Source organism: Clarias gariepinus, chromosome 5 (genome assembly GCF_024256425.1).
Source record: "Clarias gariepinus isolate MV-2021 ecotype Netherlands chromosome 5, CGAR_prim_01v2, whole genome shotgun sequence".
Taxonomy (NCBI): Eukaryota; Metazoa; Chordata; class Actinopteri; order Siluriformes; family Clariidae; genus Clarias; species Clarias gariepinus.
Genome location: NC_071104.1, coordinates 26,192,255 through 26,219,633, shown reverse-complemented (window position 1 = coordinate 26,219,633; position 27,379 = coordinate 26,192,255). Strand labels below are relative to the sequence as shown.

At 38.0% G+C, this 27,379-nt stretch overlaps 1 protein-coding gene across 3 annotated transcripts in view; it reads right to left on the bottom strand.

The window, feature by feature from the left end:
• tanc1b (tetratricopeptide repeat, ankyrin repeat and coiled-coil containing 1b) overlaps positions 1 to 27,379 on the bottom strand; it is a 136,357-nt gene that overhangs the window by 24,428 nt on the left and 84,550 nt on the right. For all 3 annotated transcript variants that reach the window (XM_053495887.1, XM_053495888.1, XM_053495889.1), the window contains 5 exons: positions 26,047 to 26,343; positions 10,308 to 10,427; positions 6,580 to 6,861; positions 6,171 to 6,322; positions 1,240 to 1,471 (listed from right to left, as the gene is read on the bottom strand). In XM_053495887.1, the coding sequence (XP_053351862.1) occupies positions 1,240 to 1,471; positions 6,171 to 6,322; positions 6,580 to 6,861; positions 10,308 to 10,427; positions 26,047 to 26,343 (1,083 nt within the window). The remainder of the gene's footprint in view (positions 1 to 1,239; positions 1,472 to 6,170; positions 6,323 to 6,579; positions 6,862 to 10,307; positions 10,428 to 26,046; positions 26,344 to 27,379) is intronic.

The window sequence follows — 27,379 nt, the reverse complement described above, 5'->3', positions numbered from 1 at the left end:
AATGTCAAACTGTTAACTTTGTATGAATGTGCTGTGCATATATAAACACAGACATGCATTTTGAAGTGAAAACAAAGCACATTCACTACAGTGTGTTCAACTTAGTATGAGAGTGAGGCTGCCATGGCTGGGTATATTTAAAAATTCATTAAAAACCAACACCATGATTTGAGCACTTTCGCCAGATCAAGCAGGCCAAATTTACACAAGACAGAAGAATAATTCTTTATTGCTCGACAGATCAAGGCCAGTGTACGTGTGCGCATTTGTGAATGGCTTTTTTTTTCTATTCATTAACAAGTAAGGCACAACAAATAGCCCCAACCAAGTCCACCACACATATGAAGCTTTTAATTAAACGACGAAGTGGACAAATCAACATTTTCCTTAATTTCAGCTTGAATGTACTGAGCCATTTGTTTGAATAATATGTGTAAGGGAGTGAGAGCAGGTCCTGTTAGTGGCAGCTCTGTACCCTTGCCTACAGCCACATATTGATTCTCAATCTTTTCCTTTTCAATCATATAAACAAGAGGTTTGCCTATTAATGTCTCAGGCCTGACCTCCCACAATATCTCATTGATTTAAATGTAAAGCTGAAAGAAAAGACTGGCCCCCTGTGTTCAATAAACCATAGTGACCCTGAAATGAGCGTGCTGCCTGTTGCTTTAAAAAGCTAACAAATATGTCAGCTCTCCGCAGTCTCAGTAAATAACAGTGTTTCTAAGTGGTCAGTACGGACAGCCAAAATGCTGAGTCTGGGCAGTCATCTTTCCCTTTCAGAAAAATAGGCAGATAGATATATAGATAGACATAAAACGAGAGAGAGAGGGAGAGAGAAATAGAGAAATTTCTTTAAAAAAAAAAAAAGGTTAGAAAAGATTGTGGTTGCCTTAGTGACCATTATTAAGTTGAGCCTTATCATTAGGAGCTGTCTTATTCTTTTATTTCCATTTTGAATACCATGTAGAACACTAAATTATTACTAATGCTGTGTGAAAAGAGAGAATAAATTTGCATCAATATTAACAAGACTAAAGCAAATCATCACATTGACTAGTCTCCTAGCTGGAGGCACTGTTTTCATCATGCAACTAAAACAATGCGATGCTAAATAGACAATAAAAGCACTGATTGCAAAATCTGACCTTTTAAATATGTTAGGATATAATTCCTATAACCCACTGGTGCAGGACAATTGATTATGTGAAAAAAGGGCAATGATTCTGGGTTATGTACCTTTGCGTAGGTTAATGAGTGGCTCCAGCACGCCCCTGCGGAAAGCAGCCATCGGGTCCTGCACGCAAGAGCGCAGACTGAGCATGCTCTGCAAGTGGGGTTCTTTCAGTAGCAGCTCCCTGTAGGAAGTAAGTTGGTGTGATCTGCACATTAGTGCGGCCACACTGTGTACAAACTCAGGCACCAGACAGGTATAGGTATTATCAGCCTGGCAGTAATGATATGCCACCACCTAGAGAGAGAGACAGACAGAGAAAGAGGGACATTAGAAATTTCTTAGTGATATTCCATATCTCATCATTCTGTGTATAATATTCACCCATAGCCATAGTGTTTATGATGTACATAAACATTACTGCAACTGCGGGTCAACACCTCTCTGAGGAGATACATTTTCAATACCAAAGAACAGCAATTATGCGAATTTCAGAGCATTCAATAACAATCTCTCTCCTAGTAGATTTTTAATTATTTCAATAAACAGACAAATTATAAGAGACTTGGTCTCCACCAAAAACTGCAGACCAGCAGAACCCTTTTAAGGCACCTTACATAGGTACATCTCCATTTTTTAAATTTATTAGACAAATCCCTGTTGGTTGACCAGAGGTTGTATTTTCCATTTAAAAAGAATGGAAGAATTTTCATCTCCAGAGAAAATCTTTTCAGTCTGTCCCCTCATTATGTATGGGTATATAGAGACCATTCACTTTAGGTTTCTTTTACTTCTACATTTTTTTTTACTAATGAAAATTGTATTTTATTTTAAGTTGTTACTTTGTTTAATTACTTAAATTGTTCCTGTTTTGTCTGACAGCCTCAGTGAAAGCTGCTCGTTATTATAATCTTTTACTGAAAACCGACTCCATTTTTTGCATATACAGTACTAAGGTGCTATACTCTAACACAGTTCTTACTGTTATTGCTAATCCTGTCAAGAACTGTGTAAAAAGAAATAGATATCCTTGATTTGAGGAAAACTTACCCGGAAACCAACAAATGCTCTTTGCTACGATCAACACTTGGCAAAAACCAGAACAGAAATGCTCATATGCCCTGTGAGAGACAGACGATCAGAGAGTAGATGTCTGCTGCACGGCATAAATTAGAAATGAGACAAGAGGTATAAAAAAGAAAAATAAATAAATACACCAACATTTGTCTTGCGTCAAAAAAGGAAATGAAGATTTCATGTGGATGACTAGTAACACATTCCTGACCTTCCGTACTACAGAAAAGGTTCATACGCTGCTTAATCTCTGTCACGCTTCTCTGTCTTTTCCGACCATCTTAGTAGCTGCAATTCCCTCTTTGCTGGGATTAACTGTAGATCCCGAGGTCATTCCCAGCAGCACATCTCATTCAGTTCTGAACACACACCTGTGCTTTGCAATCTGCACTGGCTTTCACAAATCTCCACCTACTCCTAAGGTCTGTATTACTCATCCAATTGTTGGTTAATCATACAATATATTTTAAATGTTTTAGGAGAATAGGATGCAACATTATTATTTGTTATCGTGACTAGTAAGCAAGGTAGTTTTTGTGTGTCTACAAGGCACAGTACAGTAACTGTCTTTAAGCGTTTTTAAATGATTGAAAAGGGAGTGAAAGTTTTGAATCTGAGCTGTGAGAGCAGGTGGCTCAGTAAGCCATGGGTAAGCCCAGTACTGCCAGACTCAACAAATCTCAACCGTACTAGAGCAGTTTTATGCTGTTGTGTGTACAGCAGAGAGAAAGTTGCAGAACTAACAGCTGGGGTCAAACCGAAGACTGTCTGAGCCAACATGGCTATAATCCTGAATCCTTTGTCCAAACTTTCTTTTGAGTCAGAGATTAAAACAAAATGATTCCTGCCCTGACTTGCTCCGAATCAGACAAGTTCATGGACTGAACTAAAACTAAAGCATAGGTAAGATCAGCCTTAGGAAACTACAAAGAATAAGTGAAATAAAACTGTCAGGTGGTGATGTGTAAGCTAGAGCAGCATCAGGCTTCATCTCGGATAGAACATCAGCGCGATATAACAAAAAAAATCACATCCATAAGAATCATTGTCAACAAATGTTGGAAAAGAAATATCACCTTCATATTTATTGTTGATGCATGCAACGTGTTGACGGTTCTAGACAATAAGAGATACTGCCTGAATTGGTCAGTAAATAATCAGTGATTTATGTGCAGCTTTGAGGAAGCAGCCTCTCTGTTCTCAGGTTAGTCTGCTTCTTTATTGCTCCTTTGAGCACAATTATGTAGGCTACCTAAGACCAAATGACCACCTTGCCAACCGATTGCCATGGCAACACATAAGCGACTGCAGGTCCCCACGTGGAGATACAGATTATACATCCTGTACTTCTACGTGTGATAAATGATGGTTGCCAAAACAGTCTATTATTTTAGAAGCAATTTTAAGCTGCAAAACTGCTGCAAAACACACAAGGAACATGAAAAAAAACTGCCAAATAGTATGTTTTTTCTCTAACAGAACTAACGCTTGTCATTTTTCCTGGTAAATTAGAAATCAATAAAAACACTAAGACCTCTGCTTTTCTGTGTGACCCCTTTCTCCTACAAACTACACGGCAATTCAAAAAAAAAGATTGTTTCTTGGGATGTGGGTACATTTCAATACATCAAAAGGAAGCATTAGTAATCATTTCAAATGCTGAAATGTGTCGTAATACCAACAAGGATAATGTTTAGATGAAATGTACCTACATGAAATGAAACACATGTAAACATTCATTCCCGTGCACGAACATGCATGTACTGTATACTGTACACCCCACAAAGAAGAAAAAATGCAGGGCTGCAAAGTAAATGGAAGTGAATGTGTGCCTTTCAGGTTTTAATTGGCTTTAGCAGAGCTTGAACGGCTTAGGAAAGAGCAAGAGAACTGAAATGAGACACAGCTGTCTGATCTCACCCTGACCCTTTCAAACCATCACACAGCTTTTCAAACTCCAATCCTACATGTGCAAGTGCATTTGTGTGCTTACAAAGAATGTTGGAATTATGTACCTTGACACAGCCATACAGTACGTACACACAAAATGCATGGCTGCTACTATAATAAACCAATACTAATTTCAGTATTATTAAAACTAGATGGCAAGCAGAAAGACAGAAAAGTACCAATAAGCTTGTTAACGGGAACATAAAGACATACAGTATACCTACGTTACATTAATTACACCATATGCTAATCATATGCATGCTGTTCTGAAATCTGAACCTCAGAATAAGAGGCAGACCTGGGGGCAAAGCATCACACTAAATGGACTGTTGGGATGTTCAGCTAAGCATTATTTTATGCAGAAATGAGAGTACCTAATTACAATGCAGACTTATAAAACCACATCCTTTCTTCCGCTGCAATCACTCTAGCAAGCTACAGGTGACCTTTCAATTCCTATAGAGGTTTGCAATATGGAATTGAAATTCTGGTGACAGCAACAAGCAGCACCAAGACAGGGTGAAAATTGACATTTGAATAAAATGAATTCAATTTAATGTGAGGGCAAACACAAATTGCATTTAGCCCCCACATAGGTGTTTGATGCTCATTTTAAAATACCTTCAGTCTTATATTTACCTAGTTATTATATACTAAAAATGCCTTTGAAACAAAAGTAACACAGGAAGGTATAGCAGTTATAGAATAAATTGTACTGCACTAAAATTACTTGATTACACAAAAGGACGAACAGAGCACATATGGTGCACAGGTAAAAACATTAAACAGTCACTACATGCTCATAAGAAATTTACGATTTGACTGCTAGTGTCTACATTTAAGACCACACATGTTGAGACATCATCATTCAGTGGATGGTTTATGTAAACCTATCCACAGTATATGTCACACAAATGAATGTATGTTTTCTTATACTGTAGTATCACTGAATACAGGTAGGCTTAGGTGAGATGGCACTTATCCACTAATTATAATGGGATAAAATTGCTAAAGGCTGATTGACATCAAGAGGATTTTTTTTCTTAAGCTTCCTTTTTTTTTGCCTTCTATCAATTATGGAAACTTTTATTTGAAAACATTTAAATCCACACACGTTTTGTGACTTGCATGAATAAAATGTAATTTGTTTGTTGTGTTTAGTTTCCCATCCTTAGACTGTATGTTACAAAAAACTTTTAACTTCAGATAACACTGGTCAGTGAACTAATTAGTTGTGAACACGTGACACGTATTACTAAAACATGTGAAATGAATCAAAACCAGAATAATACAGATGTCTGTCTCACAGTTGCTAGTTTTTAGGTTAAGTGAAATGCAAGGAAAACTGACCCTACAGTATCCATCTCACAGCATTAATTCATTTAGTTTTCTTGATCCCGGGAAGAGTTATGGTGAATCTAAAGTCTATTCAGGGATCCATAGTTGTCAGGGAATTCACATTGCCTGGGATTCTGATCTATCACAGGTTACTATGTACACACTCACTCACACCTACTCCCAGTTCAACAGAGCTCTTATTTACCCTTTAGTGTGTTTTAGAAGGATTACTATATTTCTTCTAGGTTCTTCACCTAGAAGAAATATAGTAATCAGTAGACTTTAGTCCAGAGGTCAGGATTGAACCGGGGAACCTAGAGGCAACACTACCTGCTATGCTTATTTGGAACCAGAATAACACAGATGTCCGTCTCACAGTTGTTAGTTTTTAGGTTTAGTGGAATGCAAGGAAAACTGACCCTACAGTATCCATCCTCACAGTATTTGGACACTGCATGGACATACAGTAAATATATTTTTTTAAAACCACAACACCCCAACACAAGTTACCTTTAAGGTTGACTGTAACATATTTCTTTTATAAACTGGTGAGATTAAATAAAGCGAACACAAACAAGCCACACATACACACACACCCTTCAGCTGTGGGGAGTGCTGTACTGGAGGAGTTTACCTTGGCAGCCAGCCGCTTCACAGCCTCCTCTCTGTGTTGGTGAAGCTCAGGTGTACTGGGGCAGCTGTTGGACTGCAGGGTGTTGGTGTTGCTGGAAGGAGGAGTGACCTGTGGGGGCTGACTCAGCGGTAACTCCGAACTCTGATTCCCATCTACATATGTAAATCAAATGTGGTGCAAATTAATACATACAGTATGAGCACTGTGCCAAACAGGTACACAGGACATCCACTAATAAATCAATATTAAAATGTCCTTCCGCCCTATAGTATGGGAAAATTTATCTGACCTGATGAACAATGTAAATAACAGCACTACATACAGACATAAACTATATACAGTATAGTGCAAAAAGCCTGCATTGTACTGTAGTCTTGACCTTACACTGATGCATTACAGCTGTACTTACTTTTTGGAGATGCATGAGGACTGTTGGAGGCGATCTGTCTCATGCGGCCTCCATGGCAGCTGAGGGCCACCAGGCGGGAGATGACGGCCGTCTTGCCAAAGCCCACATTACCCACTACTGTGGCCCCGGGACTCTCTCCTGATTGACTGTCGATCAGCACATCCTCCAGCTGCTGAAACAGCCAATCCCGACCCACAAAAACTGAATCCGTAGTTATGCTCGGAACCTCAAACAGAAGAGGCTTTAGCATGATATCCGCAGGCTTATATGGAGCAAAGCGTGCTGCGGAATAAGCACACAAACACGTACGCACAGGTCAGGCAATTGCTGAGCAGGCGATCTAAAAAATATAATACTTTTTTCCGTCAAAAAATGCTTATAATTTTTTTTTTATGCAAACGTCATCCACACATACTGTAAGTGGCAATCATAAAGTGTGTCTTTGATATATTGATTAAAAGACCCTCAGCTTACTTATAAATAATAATCACACATGTACTAAAGCTGAACGATAAAAATAAATTCATTCATAAACTGCTCAGTAAATTCATACTACTGTCAGAGCTTCTGAATAAATAACCAGACTGGGAAAGGCAGCGAGAAGACAGATTTACATCTACCCTTAAGCAAAACTCTGGTCTTACTGATTAGGGCAGTGCTCTCAATCTCTGCAGCTTTGATCTCATGACACATTGGCTGTGTATCTTTGCCAAATCGTACAAGCTCATATGACATTTTCTGACAGTATTTGGATTTTATTTCTTGCCAATGGTTACACTGCCAAGAAATATAAAACCCAAATACCGCCAGATAAATTAAGGTTCGACAAGACATAAATATCTGCAGCAAGACAGGGTTTGAAATCTAGGATCTAAAAACATCACAACCTTTCACCTGCTTTTCTGGGTTTAGTCTACTCACAGCTTAAATAGATTTGAATCGAATAGAAATATTCATTTGTAGGACAGTTTGACAGCTCAGAACCTTACATGTGAATGATTTCTCCAAAGAAGCATGACTCGCCAACCTTTCTTTTCTTGTTTTCCACCTCTTTTTACTCTATCATCTCTCATTTTTTTTTAATGCATGCACATCTCTCTGCCACTCCTGCACACTTCTCTGTCACTCTGCTCTCTCAGTAGCGCTCTCCCTCTTCCTCTCTCAGGATGAAAGAGCAGGTTAGGTGCAGTGAGCCAGGGGCAGGGCTGCACTGAGTGAAAAAGACTGCAGAAAAGAGTGTATTATCATCCACTCTCAGCACTCGGCCTTTTGTTCATCCTCGCCAACGACACGGTCATTTGCAGAATTCGGGTGAATCCATACTGACAAGCTATTACTTTCTCTGTCTAACACACAAACAGGCAGACAATCTAAATAAAGCACAAGGCGTCGGCAAACCACTGCCGAGCTACAGGGACAAGCAGGTTGTGTCCGGACTACGGTAAATCCGTTGCTACCTGGTGGACAAATAAACCCTACTACCTACTAACTTTAAAACAGAACTACCTACTAACTTTAAAACAGAACTGGTTCGCAGTAAAATAATTTCCTACTACACAATGTACAGGTGATCATTTCAGCAGGTTTGTTAAAACACTGACTAAAGCTGATTGATGAAACTGAGGTCATACCTACTGTACAGTATACCTATACAGTCATTAGTGGTGTGCTGATCAGGGTGTTTGGGGCAATCACTGATCACAGAAATTTAAAATCAACATAATACCAATACAGATTGTAGATCACAGGTGTGTGTGTGTGTATGTGCCATTTAAAGTGTTCTATTTATTGTGTAGTATTATTTATTTATTACTGTTCTAAACAACACTGCATAAATACAATTAATTTCTGAAAAAATGAATACATTTAAAACTTTAAATTTTTTAATTGTAGGGTAACATATTGCAACATATCCAATTTTCTTATTATTTCGCATGGATTATGAAGAAACCGAAACTCGAATAGAATAAGCTATGCTCGACTAACAAGCAAAATTTCACAAACGCTGAAATGTTTATCAAAAATGTGACTGTCCTGCTGTACTCACACATTATAACACATGGAATAATTAACAAATCAAAACTCCTGATCAAAGTGACAGACATCAGTCACTTTGTATTTGGTGAGCCAATCAAGACTATTCATTAGACACTTCTTTACAAATATCAGGGGGGATATATAGGGGGCCAGGGGTAGCTCAGTGGTTAAGGCATTGGACTACGGTTCGGAAGATACCAGGTTCAAACCCCACAACCACCAAGTTGCCACTGTTGGGCCCTTGAGCGCGGCCCTTAACCCTCAACTGCTCAGATGTGTAATGAGATAAAAATGTAAGTCGCTCTGGATAAGAGCGTCTGCCAAATGCCTAAATGTAAATGTAAATGTATCCGATTTTCTGCATTTTTCGGAAAGTCTGTTACTCTTATGATCCAGAATTTGTGCAGCCGTGCTGAATAGTCACATGAGCCGCTCTTATTCTGCTGTTCATTATTGTTTTGATAATGTGATAATAGCTTTAGTCTTTTTACTCTCTGCAGAGTAAGACTTGAGCTTTAAGGCTTGAGCTTCACTTTTGCTATTTGTGGTTGAGTGAGGGGCGACTAACAAGATTTAGCTGCAGCCTTCACAGATAACTTTTAATACTTAAATTTTTTATGTAGCTTTTCTCAGACGTTAGCCCACATTTTTTTCTTTAGAAAAAAACATTACATATTGCAAATTAGACATCTTGGTCATTAAGGGTGACTGGTGATGGCATGTTGTCAATTCATATATTTTGCATTATTACAATAGTATAGGTTATGTGATGCCAGGTGAGAGACAACCAATCTGTAAAAATAAAGTAATTAAGTAAACTAACCCCAGGCCATCGATCCGATCACGCTGAACAGTCATACAGTACAGCCCACAGAAATGTATATGCTTGTTTATTTTCCTTAGTTTGTATAAATGCACATAAGTACCTAACTAGCACGAGTCTAACTAGCTCACTATGTGTAATTCCATTATGATAAGTTTTTGTGGAGACTAGCGACACTGTAAATGGGCTGCATGTATGGAGGCATGTATGTTTTTTAGTGCAGTATGTAAGTATGAGGCCACCTGCTAAATGAGTGGGTGTGACGAGCAAAGGTTTATTTGTAAAGTCTTTTTTACTGTACATAGACTGGGGAAAGCTAAAAAACAAAACAGGGTGTTGCAAAATCTTAATTTGCACTGCGTTCAGTATGTACATATTCCACTTTGCTCTACATACAGAAAACGAAAAAGAAGAAAATGGTTAATTTGAAATGGATTCGAATGCTTCGTGGTTTAAACTTGCATTTTTGAGGCACTGGACTTCCCCAGCTCAAACTCAACGTCATGTGAAACAACCAGACACTGACCTTCCAGAAAATGTTTCCGCCAACGACATCCTACCACTCTGAGCACAATGGCAGGCTTAAGTTCAACTATGTGCTGTGATGAAACATCTCATTTCAATTTTCATTTTCTTCCTTAGATCAAATTAAAGATTATAACCATGGCAGGTGCTGGAATATCCTATTGGCATTTTATCCTGATTGCTGAAAGAAACAGCTCAAATTCCCTTGATCCTAGAGTGAGATTGCATTGTGATCACAATCAATGGAAGCATGTATGGGTTTTTTTGTGTGGCAAGTATGAGGCCACCTCTTGCCTGGGGTTGCTAATTAACTAGATATGTTTGAGAAAGAGAATGAGGGTACCTTTGTCGTAGAGTGGCCTTCCTCCTGTGTTGTGCCACGGCATGCGTATGGAGGTGCGCAGTGGCGTGTTACGCTGTTCATCAAGATAGCTTAGGTCTTCCAGTTTAGTAGAACTGGTTGCTAGAGGTGAAAGAGAGGCAGTGAGATAGAGACAATTCAATCGATCAGATGAGCAACAGCAGTGTTATCTATGCTATTCTTTATCAAGCAACAACGTTATTATTTAGCAGTACTGAAAACATTCTAAACATACAGCAAAAGAAATTATCTGAAACTGCTGTCAAATCAATATTTTTAGGAATTCCTGCTGAAATGTAATAAAATGAATTGTCAGCTTTACCAATTGGTTTAGATTGCTCCATCTAAACCAATTGGTAAGTAAGGTAGTAAACCTTTAAATAAACTAGTGGAGACCTAGACCTAGTAAAACTGTGCTTGAATATTTCGCACTACTAGCAATACTAACAGGCTTTATCAGGGATTAAAGTTCATCAGAAGGTGTCAGTACAAGCTCTCGAAGGACATGAAGATAATGCTACAGGAAAGACAAGCACTGAAGTAAAATAGCAAAGAAAAATCACTACCAGAAAGGAACTGGCAGAACTGACAGGTGCTGAAGAGGGAGATATAGGGATCCAGAACCCCTTAAAAAATGCCAAGAAGCGCCGCATAAAGACGCATCCTTACACAGAAACAGAGCACAGAAGAGAGACCATGAATGAATAAACATGCTGGTAGGATTACCAAAACAGCACATTGTACACTCTGCATTCTGCATACCTTCTCCACATATTAGACTATCACACATTTTCCGCCAAAGGTGGGAGAGGACACTAGCAATGGCCTAGTCACACTTCCAGAGCAGTTCTCAGAAACACCAACCACAGTGTGTGTACAGTCACGATGACATCTGTACAACATCCACCAAACGCTAGAGCTTGGGAAAACAAACTATTACTGTACTACATCTGCTCTAATCTCATAAAAAAGGCAATATTATATTTATATACCTCTGTGCATCCCAGAACATACTGAATAAAAAAAAAACACTTTATCGATCCCTGATGATGTTATGAAATGAAATATCTTTTCATATTATTGTCATCTAACACGAAAATAGTGCTGTGCTGAGACCGACACACACTGTCCCAAAAAAATGTTAAATATTTAGCAATATGTTGAAAAAAAAACGAAAATTATTTTTTCTTTAACTTGTTTAAAGAAAGATGCATCAAACACTGCTTTTGACAAATACAGTAAATATTCCTTTAACTTATAACCAGTACAGCAAAATTTTAGGCTACAATCTGGGGGTTCTTATTTATCTTAGATCTTATTTATCTACTGAGGTTATTTTCAGTCTTACAGTGGGTTTAAAACAAGCTCTTCATTTTAGCTGAAACTAAATAAATCTTTGGACACATCCTAAAATGTGTAGGTGAAAAAGGAAAAAGAAAGAAGGAATTCATTTTAACAGAAACGTGTGGCATACTTGCAACAAATAAACATAGAAATATAACATGTATAACCTTACAATAATAATAAAATACATTCTAAAATATTACAGTGATCACCAACACTACTTATGTTTTTAAGGATCTATATACTGTACATTGATTTGAACAGTATCTTTACAACACCTTTATGTACTTTGCATGGGTACTGTATTTTACACTTTACACTCATTCTTGCCAAGTGGATTACTTCAGCGCTACCAAACTTTTGTTTTTCGTTAGCTGTTTACATTCTTGCTTAAGCAGCTCATAGTCGCCTCCTTGGTACAGATGACCTGGTTTAGTATCTTTCTAATGGAACAAGGCCTGAAGCATAGCCTGCCTCTACAGCCATACTGATCGCAAAACATTAATTTAAAAATTAATTACGTGGAACAAAATGCGCCAGGGAATCGATAAACTTTAAAAAGATTCAAGGGTTGTGTATTATAATTGCCAAAACTTTGAGAAAGTTGAATTATTTGTCAGTAATTTAAACAAAACGCTTCACAAGGCCATCTTATTAGATAATGAAATAATGGTGTGCAGAATAAGTTTAATAGTTAAAAGCATTTATAGATATATCAAATGAGCAGACACATTTTGGGCAATCAATAAGCTTAAGAACATCATCTACCTCAGTTAATCCTGTGCCATTTCAATATCTACTACACCAGTGAATCAAGACTAAATTCAACACAAAATGACAGTCCTTAATAGCTACTGTAGCACACCATGGCACACTACCTGGCTAATACACTGACATGATTCACTATACACTCAGTGAGCACCTGTAGGAACCACCAGACACCAAAAGACACCCAAGAAGAGAAAGATATGCATTAGAGCTAGTAAACCATTTAACTAATGAAAATGGGAAACGTGGGGGAGGTGGGGGGAATTACATCATAGATAATGCAATTCATGGAGAGCGATGATGACAGACGCAGCAACCCACTAACTGTGCAAAGAGCCATGTCAGTCATAGCGCGCATACAGAAACACACACACACACACACACACACACACACACACACGTCCTGCATAATAAATAAATAAGTTATTTCATTAATGAAGTAAAAACAAAAAAATGCTGTTTGAACTAGAATGAAGTTCTGACCATTAAGAGGTCAGGTAGAAATTAACTAAAGAGAGAGATCAGACATAACGAGCTTAACAAACGCAAAACATGACTCTTTAACATGAAAAAGGTGATTCAGTAAGAGTTCTTAAGCTGTCATTTAAAAAAAGTACTATATACAATCACATGCTACATTTGTTTTAATCAGAGCACAAACAGCAACCTGTGTGCTTTCTCAGCTAAATTTTTTACGGCCAGCAACTCTCCTACAGCAAACTCCCTTCGCTTCCGACACTGTTAATTCCTTGTGCAGAGTCTGAACACACCGGAGCAGTGCATACTTACAGAGTGGTGCCGGTCATAAAGACCGGCATGGAGACGAGAGTCTGCTCCACAAATACAGAGGATGTGGCTGGAGCATCGTCATTCTTAACAGCAGGGTGGACGAGCCAGCTCTCCACCTCGCTGTTCAAAATCCTCCATATCTACTCACACGCTCACCCTCTCGCATTCAACTGGTGACTCTGAAGCTGCAGCAAGAGCAAGAGTCGCTACAGAGGAGTGTGCACGCACACACGCACGGTTTTGAGTGAGTGAGAGAGAAAGAAAGAGAGAGAGAGAGAGAGAGAGAGAGAATAGTATCTAGCACTAAAGATTTGAAACCTAATGCAACAGCTATAGCGAGGGTGGGGAAAGAAGAGAAATGTAGAGAGACCTCTGTCAACCGAGCGACAGACTACGATCTGAGCTGAGTAGCTGGAGAGGAATTAATCAATGATCCTCCCGGAGAGAGAAAGGGGTGGAGGAAGGGAAAGAGGGAAGCAAAGAAAGAGAGAACAAAATGTTTACAGGGTGAGCATAAAGTCTTTTATTTATTTATTTTTCTATTAGAAAGATATATTACACAAATCAGTGTTTATAAAAAAAACTATATATAAAACTATATATACACACATTTATATAAATATACATACATATATATATATATATGAATGCACACAGTATATATACATATACTGTACACACACAAATATTCACAATTCTTTCTGTTATGCTGTTTAATCTCTCTGTAAAGAAGCATCTCAGTTCCCCTATTTATACAGGTTTATATACATATCCATTCAGAGAGATTAAACAGCATAACAGGATAAATTAAAAAGAAAAAAGGAAACGTCAAAGGTTGGTGAGCCTCTTTCTGATGTAAGACGAACGCAAATGGGGGTGGAACCACAGAAAGACAGACAGAAAGAAAGAGACAGACAGAGTAAGAGGGGGCAAACAGGAGAAATGCCAATGCCCTACAAATCTAACTCTAACCTCACCCTCTCCCTCGCGCACACACATATACACACACACATTTGCACACGTAGTGCACAGCAGGGCAGAGATGAGGGTGATTTAACCTGAGGATGATTGCTCTCAGGTTAAACCTGGCTTAGCACACACTTGGCCAATGATCAGCTCCACAAAGTAACTACACCACTCTGTCTGTCAGCTCTGACTGCAAAGCTAATAGCCTGCATGTAGCTTCTCTTCCAGCTAACAGAGATTGTAGTAATGGATCATTTTTTTTCTCTACATGTCAATAGGCATCAAAGTGTAAAAAAAAAAAAAGATTCCATTCATGAATTAATCCAATCAAATATTCAGGAATAATTTGTTCTGATGAAAGTGCCTGTTATTTCAACTTCGAAGACAGCAATGAATGGCTTGTTGCCATGAAGATGGACCACTGATCTCCCACTAATCAATCATACGTTGCTATTCATACTGATGGAGCACATCCAAGAATCACGATTTTCTCCAACAACCATTAGCAGAAGAGCTTTGGGCAAATAGTTAAACTAACTGAAAAAGAACTGAAATTAATGAATGAATATTAGAGGGCTGCAGAATACTGCCTGTGCTCAAAATAAAAAAAATTTAATGTTTAATATGTCATATTTTATATATCCTACACAGAATGTACCTCCATAAATATTATACCATAAATATTAGCGGCATGATACACAGATGATATATTGCTCAGGTTATACTGCCAGGAGCAATCTTTGGGATGATTCAGCCCACAAAGAAACACAGCTTTATTGTGATATTAATAAAATTAAAGTTACTACCTGTTATGAAAGTTTATTTCTTCTTTTTTTTTAAACATTTTAAAAAATTTGAGTCATTGTGTCTATATTAAATAGTTTTAATCTTTAAACGTCTTAATCCATGTGGGCACGTTCTTTTCGTTGGTGTCATCACCACAAACTTTTTGTAGCGCAGTGGGAGAATGTCAACTGCACTGATACAGTCCTCTAAGTAATTGTCATGTGCATCATTGCATGTTTAACATTTTAGTTCGTACAAGATGTAACAATCGTCTCAGGTCATGATTCGGCCACTGTTTATCTCGCTCCATTCTCTTAATTATTTTCACTTTTGTCTCCATCGTTATTGCTTGGTGCTTCTTAGTAGTACCAGCTTCATCGCCGCAGATTTTACGCTTGTACTGCATTTGTAGAGGATTCACGTGACAATATACACCGGACATGTGACCTAACTTTTGCGATTGAATATGGGCGAACACTTTTCCATCTTCGAAGGTTTGTAACTCGAATGTTCGTATGTAGAGGACAAACCTCCAGAGAAATATGAGTTTGAGGTCATATGCTGTCCACCACAAACTTTGGGGCTTGTAGTACATTTGCACAATTTAGGACAATTAACCTTAATGCTAAAAGTAAATGCAAAAAAGCTCTTTTCCACATTTCTTACTCAGCATTGTACAGTACTATTCAGTAAGCCTAACATCACACATCATGCACATACGAAAGATGAACTAAATGCCTGTCATTTCCTTTCAGAGGATCATAAATTAGTCATTCATTTTTGAGCAGTTTTTCACTTGTTTCCCAGAGGCGCAGACTTCACAGGCTGATGATGGCAAGTCCAATAACGTTCAGAGGAACATGTAGAACACTGCATGGTGACAGTGCATTTGCAGACCTAACAAGCCAGTGACACTAGCTGCCTTCTGACAGACATAATCAGCTGTCACACTGACAGCTTACAAAAACACAACACACAAAAACACAAAAGAAGAAAGAACTCTATCTGCATAATCAGAACTTCTTGCTCTATCGCATGTTCCCTGTTTTAGCTGTGACCGCAATAAACACAACACTTTTCAAAGACAATAAACCTGTGTGTAGTCAAACTGGCGTGACATCCATTCAGTGTTGTGTGAAATGACATGATAAATGTTTATATTACAATAAACTGATTTTATTCAACATTTATGTTTAAATATTTATCCTAAGTACCTACAGGAATCACTACAAAGCATTGTTGGCATCAATTTACGTTTAAAGTAATTTTTTTGTAACTATCCTGGAAGTGTGTTACCAGTGGTGTAGTGGTGCCTGGACAAGTGGGTGTACTTTAAATTTATCCGCAATGTATTTTTTTTTAAGTGTCCAGCAAAGGTAAAAAAGTGCCTGTGTTATAAACAGTGCCATTTAAGACCACTCGTGCATATTTAGTTCACAGCTGGGCTATGGTTAACTGAGCTGCTGCTAGCTAGCAGTGCTGATGTAGCATTACAGGGCCGTTTGTTCTGGGAGCTAATTTTTGTTTTACAAAAAGGCATATTTTGATTCATGATTCATGATACAGTATGTGTGTCATAATATTGTGTGCATGAAGTAAACCAAATACAGTTAAACAATATTAAAATAGATTCTTTCAAAGATGTCAATATGCATGACCTACTTGCTCTGATTTGATGGCCCGATAAAAACAATTATTTACTTCTCTGTCTTGTTAATTCTGCCACTAAACAACGCATGAGAAGGAGGAGACTGTGGGTGTTTATAGTGACTAATTAAAGTAGCGGAGACATCAATCACTGTTTCAGCATTATAATTGTCAAAACTCATTTTGAAGATGATCGTATACTGAGCAAACTTTTCAGACATGTGCAGGGCTTTTTCCTTGGCGAGTCTGGACATACATGAAGTTTTTTTTGTGAAATATAGTGAAATTTGTGCGTTTTTCATGTGATTTTGATAAGAATGTAACGCCATAGTATCAGAGAAGTAGGGACTGTATACAGTACATTGTGCCAACTAAAAAATAAGTAGGTATACACTGCATACTTGCATATACTGTACCCTACATCACTGTTCATTACTAAAGCTATACATCATTAAGCATAGTGTGCATCATAAGTACCGGGATATGATATTTCTAGTTGTACCAAAGCTGGTATGTAAAAAAAACAAAAAAAAAAACAGCTTTATCAGTTAAAATAACAACAACCTGAAGAATCTCAGCCATTCCTCCTTCTCTCTCACTCTTTAATTCTCCATCACTCTTGTCTTATTGATCGTCATCAGCAGATGCAGCAGTAGTGAGAGGAGAGACTCTATCTGATTCAACCACTCGCCAGACGTCCCACAGTGGGATGATTACTGGAAAATCTTGCATGTTTGAATTTCCTCCTGTTTTTTGCTTGTTTTCTTTTGTTTTTGTAATGCGTAAAAATCTGCATCCACAAAGTCCAAAGTTTCCTTAATTTATTACCCAATGTTTTAGGACTAGCTTAAAGGGGTCATACAGCACTACATGCACTATTTTAAGCTGTTTGGACTGAACTGTGTGTTAGGAGAGTGCGTACACAACCACTCCACGATGATAAAGAGCCGCCCAGTGGTTTTCTTTTCGTTTATTACAGTAACATCCCCCTTCTGAAATCAGGCCAATCGCAAATGCCTGTCGATGTGACGCCAAACCGACAGAGGCCGCTCCTGCACAAGTTGATTGACACTGGTGTTTTAGCAAAGACCCGCCCCGAGTGAGAAGACGCTGTCGGCCATTGTTTTTTCGCCGCTGGAGCAAAATGTTGCCTAAGCGAGTGTTGTGTACATTTGTTGGGTGTAATAGCGAACACAGCAGTCGTCATTCACTACCTAGGGTTAGTGACCTAGGGTACCTACCTAGGGTTAGGTATCTGAGCCACTGAGGACGCAGTGGCTGAATTTAGTTTTTAAAGCTAACGTCCCCGCTGATTTACCTAAATGCGTTCATGTTTGCGATAATCATTTTTCACCAGACTGCTTTATAAACGCGGGTCAATATAAAGCTGGTTTTACTAGGAAGCTGCTCCTAAAAATGGATCTGTACTAACGCTTCGTGTTCCTGCTTCATCTTCACCAGGCTCGGTGAGTGTGATTTATTTTACTATGACTCTTTGCAGATCGCCTTTTCTAATAATCACGATGAATGCGGAGTGTAAGTTAACTTACACTCTCATAGAACATGGTTATGGCTTCTTCTCTATGTACATCCGTCTCTATATAATCCCTAATCGCCCGTTTATAATAAACAATGCATTGAGGTGATTGACTAGTTGCAAACTGTGTACGTAGTCGGAAAACTATATTATGCTTACCTTTGTTACGTTAGATGGTTTATTACACTTATTACAAAATTACAAAAGCGTAGGTTCCGTACTTAAATCAAACCAAAAACGACTGAAGAAAACAGGCTCGGGCTCTATAATCCATAGTTTTCCAGTTTGGACTGCATTACCCACAAAGCACTGCGTTGTGGCAATGCTTTGTGGGTAATGCAGTCCAAAGCATTGCCCGCACTGGACTACACTTCCGTCGCTATACCCGACGTGTCACGCCCCACAGAACGGGGGGGGGCGGGCTCAGCAGAGGTCATGAGCATTTAAATTAGCATGTACTGAAACAGGTTGCTGAGAACAAAGCTAGTTTTTACCAGGTAAAAGTAGTGTTTTTTTTACACAATCCTTTTGAATTTTTAATTAACGTATAATACAAACTTTTCATTAGGACCCTAAAGATCATATTAAAATGTAATGAAAAATATAATGTGTAGGACCTTTAAAAGTTAGACATTGGGGGATATGGAGTCTGACCTGATCATTACTGATTAATCTATTAGGGTTTGTTCCATCAATGGATTTTTCTCTTACATATTTTTTTAAAACAGGGAACACACCTTAGATTTATTGTTTCATTTATTCATCAAGATTCATTCATTCTGCTCTGCTAAATTAGTCTTATTAAAATCCATTCAGAGCGAAAGTTTATTTATTTCAGACAGATTTTGGATCCAAATTGTATGGACCAGTGAAGCTTTAATGAACAATACTGTGAAAGGTTATTACATTAATCTATGGGTAGATCTGTGAAATAGGCTGAGATTCAGAAACAACAATCCCAATATTTATCTCAATATTATTTTAATGTAAAGTCAGTGTTTTTTCAGTATATGTTGACGATGTAAAAGAGAAATAGAGAAAGAGAAAAAGAAAGAGAGCAAGACGCTGACATAAAAAAAAGATTACTTTTAGATCTGTGGGAAACTTTGGGGAAAAGTTTGCATTGACCTTCACTGTGACACATCAATACATTGCAGAGTGAGAAGTAGAGATGAGCTCGACTTCAGTATAGTAATCAGATATTGGTACAATAGGAACCAGCCTTGGCAGATTTCACAGCACTTTAAAAGTACACCTAATGAAGTAATCCCTAAAAGATTTAGGAAGTTTGGTGGAGCTGTGAAACCCTATAGCATGCATCACTGCATGGTGCTGAAGGGGGAAAAGAATTCATGTCTACCTCTGCCAATGATTCAGTTTTCTTAATTTTTCTCCTCAATGATTCCAGCTAAAAAAAACAAAAACAAAACAGATAACCCAAAATATTACATGCGCGAATAAACATAAAACGATGCTTAAAAATCATGCTAAATAATTTCCTGTCACTTATGACTGCTTAAAACATTGGAATAAACAGCTAAAGAAAATCATTTTCTTTAAACAAAGAATGACCAAAAACAGGACAAAATATTACTCATTATATCATGCTTCTGTACTGATGTTACTGAGAAAATCTGAAATTTAGAAACTGCTCAGCTATATTTGTGGAATCGAAACTTCCTGATTTGTAATTCACTTTGAATAAAAGCTTCTGCACAAAGAATGGCCAAAATGTAACGTAATCCTTTTTTCGCTACAGTTCTCAGGATGGAAAAAAGGGCTATAATATCTGTCTGTATGGTGCCGGCCCTGCTTTCTCCTCACTTAAAATGAACACAAGCATACAGTTTCAGGATGATGATGTAGATGATTGACATTCAAAAGGGATATGCAGAGAATAGTGCTGCAGAAGTCCTACTGTGAAATAGCATACTTAGAAATATAAGCGGGAGGTCATTCAGCATGCAATCAAAAATAACTAATGAATTTGAGACCAGAAGCCCCTGTGGCAGACTGGGAGTGGTTTGTGTGTGTGTGTGATTACTGTATGTGCGAGCGCATATGGAGGTGTCTCTTTTTTATTTATTTGTACTTATTTGTACTTATTTGTCAACTTGTCAAAAAATGATAAAACAGTATATGTATCTTGTTTACACACCTGAAAGATTTAATATATCTAGGGGACCTAGTTTGTTAGCACAAACCACAGGAAAGTTAGCTCTTAACCTACACAGGCCAATAGGTTAAGAGTGTTTTCATACTAGGGTTGTTAAGAGCATCATTGTTAGTCATAGTTTATACTTTATAAAAATTACACAAATACTTATCTATTACTGTTTATACGTTTAATTTTAAACTTACTCCAGTAGTTCTAGTTGCTTTTGTGTCTGAACTACAACTCTCCAAATATCACACAACCCCTCCCTCTGATCTCCACTAAATCATACTAGAGCAGCATAGACTGCACTTAAAAGCCCTTTAGCGGTGTGATCTACTATCTCTCCTGTAACAGCCGTTTATACTTTTACCAGACACACCAGTGATTAAACATACAGAAGAATCTATACAGCACTCAATACACTGTATACTGCAGCACAATGTGTGAGGAAGAGAATTTTTTGATCCCTTGTAGATTTTGTAAGTTTGCCCACTTACAAAGAAATTAAAAATTAATTAATTTTTATCATATGTTTATTTTAATGCATAGAGACAGAATATCAATCAAAATTCAATAAAAAAAGACATTATATAAATGTTATAAATTGAGCTCCATTTCAGTAAGTAAAGTATATATTTGATCCCCTACCAACCAACAATAATTCTGGATCCCACAGACTGGTTATGTGCTCATGTGGTACGCAGATTAATTTATAAAGGAGCTCCTGGTTATTTGTATAAAAGCCACCTGTCCACCGAATCCTCCATTTAAACCTCAGCAGAATGGGTAAAACCAAAGAGCTCTCAAAGGATGTTAGAGACCTGCACAAGGCTGGAATCGACAAGACCATCTGCTAGAAGCTTGGTGAGAAGGAGACAACTATTGGAGCAATTACTCACAAATGGAAGACATACAAAGTAACCAATCGCCGTTGGTGTGGAACTCAAGGAGTAAGATAAGAAGATAAGAACGCATGTTAACACATGAGGAAAGTGAAGAGATCATCCCAGAACTACACAGGAGAAGCTTGTGAATGATCTCAAGACTGTTGAGACCACAGTCACCAAACAAACCACTGGTGACACAATATACCGCCGTGGATTGAAATCCTTCAGGCTCCCTTCTTCAAGAAGGCACATGTACATGTCTTCATGCACAATTTTTCCAACAGACAAGAGAAGGATTGTGAGAAAGTGCTGTGGTCAGATGTGACCAAAACTGTGCTCTTTGCCATCAAATCGACTTTTTGGTGGAAGAAAAATTCGGACTATAACCATAAAAACACCACATCCCTACATGCAAGGACAAAGGTGGAAAGATCATGCTTTGGGGCCGTTTTTTTAGGTTGACTTTGACGCATCAAGGTGCCAAGGGACTTGTATGGGAATCTCCTGAAGATGGCAATAATCCAAAACATACCGCCAAGGTACCAAAGGAGTGGCTCAAGAAGAAGCACGTTAAGGTCATGGAGTGGCCAGAAATACTCTTTCTCAGTTCTGTACTGAGATACTTGGACCTTTCCATTGTATTGGGTGTTGGTCAAGTCAATAAATGCTGTCAAACAAACCTTTTTTGTTGACACAGAGAAGGTACTAGCTTTAATCATTAAAGATAACAGGAAATTTGCAGGTTTTGGGATGGGCGACATTTCAGAATTTTCATCCCAAATCAATAAATAATCCAAGTGGGAGTATTCATATTTTAGACTGGGCATTGATTGAAAAAAAAAAAAAGAAATGTAAAATGTATGTTCTCCCTAAGAAAAAAGAGATTCTAAGAAATCGCTGAAAGTCATGTAAGTCATGCAGAGTGTATACAACCCCCTGACCACAACTGTATACAAACAATGACCCTTTAATTAGGACATTAGATGATCACACATAGTCTATGCATTTGAATTGCAGCACCTACTGCATAGTGTGCACCATTTTTTTTCAGCCATCGCCACTTTGCCGTCCAGCATATTTTTTTGAAGCCATTTTTTTTTTGTGTATGATTGAAAACAGAAAACTAAACTCAATCTGCCCTCTGCTGCTTTACCCTGCTCACTCATTTATACTATGCCAAGTACAGTATCTTATCCCTCACTCTCTCTCTCGCCTCCTTCTAGGTTAAATGATCTCTTATTTTTAACATGAATAACTTTCCAGATAAAATATTACCATATTGAAAAACTGCAGGAATAACTCCATCACTGTCCTGGATATAAACACACTTTTGCTTGTTTGTTTGTATGAACACGGAGCAGTGCTAAGATGGCTGAGTGACAGGTACAGCTGTGTATATAGCTCTAATGCTGAAATAAAATTTGTTCCTTTTTTGCTGATGCTCAGCCGCTGCTCTCTGTTGAGAGTATAGTAGAATTCAGTTTAAAAACTTGGTCAGGCAATTCTGCAACTTTGTAAGCAAAATTTAAAAAAACATATACAATAAAAATTACAAAACAGCTTTGCATTCCACAAGTCAATAAATACATTCAAAAATTTATCTTATTTTAATATACTGTATATGACTGTGTGGAATGAGGTATAAGAATGATTTTGATAAGATAAGATGAATTTTTTTCAGGAATTTTGTGTAACATTTATTAGTATATTAATCCACTTAGTCATAAAAAAGCCACCATCCTGCTGCGTTTGAGGATGCCACGGATGCTGTCATGTTATTAGTCAAAATGTCCCCCCCAGTAAATCAATTCTGGCAGCTTGGACATGCACAAATGGTTTAAATGGCAAGGGTGCCAGACTGAAACTACAGAGCTCAAGTGAGTGTGAAACCTCACATGAATTTCAGAGTAGTTGTATTAGGCCATGTATGTGACTCTGTCTGTGTTACGCACTGCAGCTCATTACTCTCACATTCTCACTCAATGATCGGCTCCACTGAACAAGTACGTATATGAACAGTATTTAAAGAGCAAGACAATGTGGTATGTTACGATACCTACTTTAAAGGCTGACAATCTGATTACCCAATGATTAAAGTAATGACATCTTATCACAACTAAATAGTTTTAGTTAAAAAACATAATCTAACCAAAATAACTTCTCCTGTATTTAAGCATTTATGTATTTAAGCTATCCTATAAACAAGTAGACCCCAAAATAAAGGATATTTACACCACCAAACTCCCCAGATATCAATCTGATCAAGCACCAATGGAATGCACCAGACAAATAAGTCTGATCCACAAAGACCCCATCTACTAATAATCAGCCCTTAATTAAGTGATCATTAGTAGATGTGCAGACCTCTATAAGAGCATTCAGTGTGTGTTAAGACAAAAGGGAATGACATAAGCAATGGTTTTAGAGAACCAATCTTTATTAGAGATTAATTAATCAGTAGAAAGCATTTAAGACAGTTGCCAATCTCCCCAGTTGTGGACATCCCAGCACATTCACCACTGGGTCAGACCATGCAATACTCAGACAAATGCAAAAAATCAAAGAGCTATGTCTCAGACCCTATAGGCTTAACTAAGCATTTAAATTTGAAAGTCCATGACAACACAATTAAAAAAAAAGACTGAACGAGTATGGTTTGCTTAGAAGGGTCACCAGGAGAAAGTCTAAAATGAACATGGAAGCATGACTGAGGTTCAGAAAAAATGCATCTGAACAAAGCACAAGGCTTCTGGAACAATGTCCTATGAACAGATGAAACCAAAGCAGTGATGTATGTGCTTAATGCCAAGTGCCATGTTGTCAACACTGGGCATTACACAGCATTTAAGCAAAAACTCATGCCAACCGTCTAGGACAGTGGTGGAGGGGTGATGATTTGGGCTTGTTTTGCAGCCACAGGACCTGAGATCTTGCAGTCATTCAGTTGACCATGAACTCCTCTTTATACTAAACTATTTTAAAGGTAAACGTGAGGACAGCTAAAGCTTGGTTAAGATTGGACATGCAAGAGAACCAAAATCAAGGTTTTAGAATGGCCTAGTCAAAGTCCAAACCTTAATGCAATTGAAATTATGTGGCGGGACCTTAAGAGAGCTATGCGTAATCAAAAGCCCAAAAAATTCAATTAACTGAAGCAATGTTATAAAGAAGAATAGGCCAAAATTCCTCCACGACAATGTGAGAGACTGATAAAGTTATAAAGGAAATTATGCCTTCAAGTTGCTGCTAAAGGTGGATCTACAAGCTGTTGAATAATGTGGGTACTTAATCTTTTTTTTTCTTTTTGGCTTCATTTTTGATAAAAAAAAAAGACATATGTTTTTCATTTAAGTTTGGATTTGCCTATTACAGACAATCGGTATGATCAGACAAAAAATGAGGGGGTACTAACTTTTGAACGTGACTGTTTTTGAAGGGCACCAAAATCACCTGTAAACGAATTCAAAGATGTGACTCTCTTGTCTCTAAAGATGACATCATCCAGACAGGACCTGAAGCAGAGACATCTCACATGGTGATATGGCTCAGAGGACAAGGCTATTATTTTTTTGGCCCAGAGATAGATTATTTGTGTGAGGTGTGTTACTGTGTGTGTGTGTGTGTGTGTGTGTGTGTGTGTGTGTGTGTGTGTGTTAGTGAAAGAGAGAGAGAAAGAGAGAGAGAGAGATGTTATTGTGTGTGCAAATGAGTGAGTGAAATTGAGATAGGAGTTAATGTCTAGAAGAGAGAAAGCTGTCAGTGTGAGTGAGTGTGTGGACGCTGCAGAGTCTGCAGTTCAGAGGCAGTGCAGCGTGGGTTATGAATCTGTAAAATGCACAGTAAAGTGTAATGCTAAAGACACTAAAGACAAACAGCGTGCAAAGTAAATGCAACTCAGTAAACACTTATATAAAAGCTCTCACATGAACACGGTTTTCTTCAGTCTAATACACATGCGAGAAACACGCATAGCATACATGGGACACTCAAGTCAATTTTAACTGTCCCCTTTAATTAATTACCACCAATCCGACTCTCCAGCAGGAAAATGTCCCAGTACAGTGATAATTTCTTCCCTTTTTCAATCTCTCACAGAACTGTAGCAACAACATGAGTTTTGGATGCAATATTTTTTCCCCCACTAATTTAATTTTGTTACAATAAGCTGTAAAATTGCTGCACTGCCACATGCTTTCTTTTAATGTCTGTTATGGGAATAACGCGTTGCTTAATGTACTGTCAGAGCAAACAAAATGAAGTAGCATTCATGCCATTTTCACTGGTAGTATCAGAAACATAGAACCTAGAGAGTCTTAACCAGATTGCATGTATTTCAGGAAAAGTCTGTGTAGCTCTGTAAGCACAGCACAAAAACTAACAAAGGTGACTAGAATATCCAAGACAGAATGCATCATGTTCTATTTCTCCAACTCTCTCTCAAGCACACAAACATGAAAACACCACAATCCACAGAACTTTCTTGCTCATTAGCTCTCTATGCTTAAGTTTTAAGTGAGTATCCCAAGTCTCACCAACAGTAGAAGGTGTTACTCCCTCACAGTTCACAAGACGCCCACAACTTTATAAAGGAAAACAAGTTTCTGACCTCCCCCCCGTGAATCAATTAGCTCTGTATATGTTCTGTGTATTTTTTGCAAAAGCCTCAAGTCCGATCACAAAATCGACAGACTCAAAAATTAATGTGATGGAAAAAGCAACACACAAACTGCACAAGCAGCACCACTTCATTAATATCACTAATACGGTATTGCACAAAAACAAGCATTATTAATAATGAAAAAGTGAACAGAAAATAAAAACAAAAGCTTCACACTGTACCTGCCACCGAGTTGGGTCTGGGCAACATAAGACTGGAGGAGTTCTGTGTTGGATAGTGGACCGGTCCTTCAGCATTAAATCCTGAAGCCACAGCCCCCGCTGCTGCCGTGGCTGCATTTCTGATAGCCCCAGAGGCCTCCGTGGAGGAAGTGGGCACTTCTTCCTCGGCCACAGGAGAGCAGGTTTCTGTGCGCATGGTGGGCGGCGCCAGTACATGATGCCCGGTAATCCTCACACTGCCTTCTCTACTCCACTCCAGACTGGACCCGTCATTTTCAGAAGAGCTAGTGATGGTAGCTGTACAGGAAAGAGCACATAAGTAATGCTGTCTGCAACTGAGTGAAAAACAAGCTCCAAAAAGCTTGCTATTTCCGTTTGATGGCATTGCAAATAGATGAAGAAATTGCTGAATTCCACAATAAACTCTTTTTTTCTTAACATCTGAATATATCTTATTAGGATAACTACTGTATATACCTACAGTGATAATACAGTGCGTTTTGTACAATCCACTTTGAGGAAAATGTGGGGGAAAAAAAATCAATCCAGGGCAAATCTTTGGTTGCTCAAACATATTTCACCCTTAATAAAAAGGTGCATGTGTGTGCTATAATTTCCCTTACATGTCTAAACGAGATGCTGAGCTCAAATAGGTTTCCTTGAAAGCTTTGACAGCTAAAAATAATTTGCACTCTGGTGATGGGCTAATTTAAGTTGCATGTGTTCAAATGTATCTTATTGGACCTTCTAGTTAAACCCATGGTTTCTGAACATATTATTGATATTATTAAACTATACATATTTTTAACATCATCTTGTTTTCATCAGATCGCTTGAAAGAATGATCTAAAGGCTAAAAAACACAAATCATAAACAGTATCTTGTTTGTATTAAAAGATATTAATCAGGTGAGACATTGGAAAAGATCCTTTCAGTACAGTAGTGGGGTACAGGGCAGAGTGGGCAATTCTCAAACATACATTTATCACTTTGCTGGACTTAATCACCTTAACCCACAAGACATAATGTGTCATGGTTTGATAAGTCAAAGTTCTAAAATGATAATAATTCTATAATTTCAACAGATTTGTTTGATGCAAAATAAAAGCGCATGACCAAAAGAACCATGATAAAGCATGGTGGTAGAAGCATCGTGTTTTTTAGGGTTTCTGCTGTTCAGCCAGAACTAGAGATTTTAGAGAAGTAGAATGAATCATGAATAGCTATAGATTCAAAGTGATTTTAGTCTAAAAAAACTAAAAAAAAAAAATAAATGTCCCCTAGCAAGCTGAATATAAAAAAAATCAACTTTAAGCATGCAAATGTCCCAAAC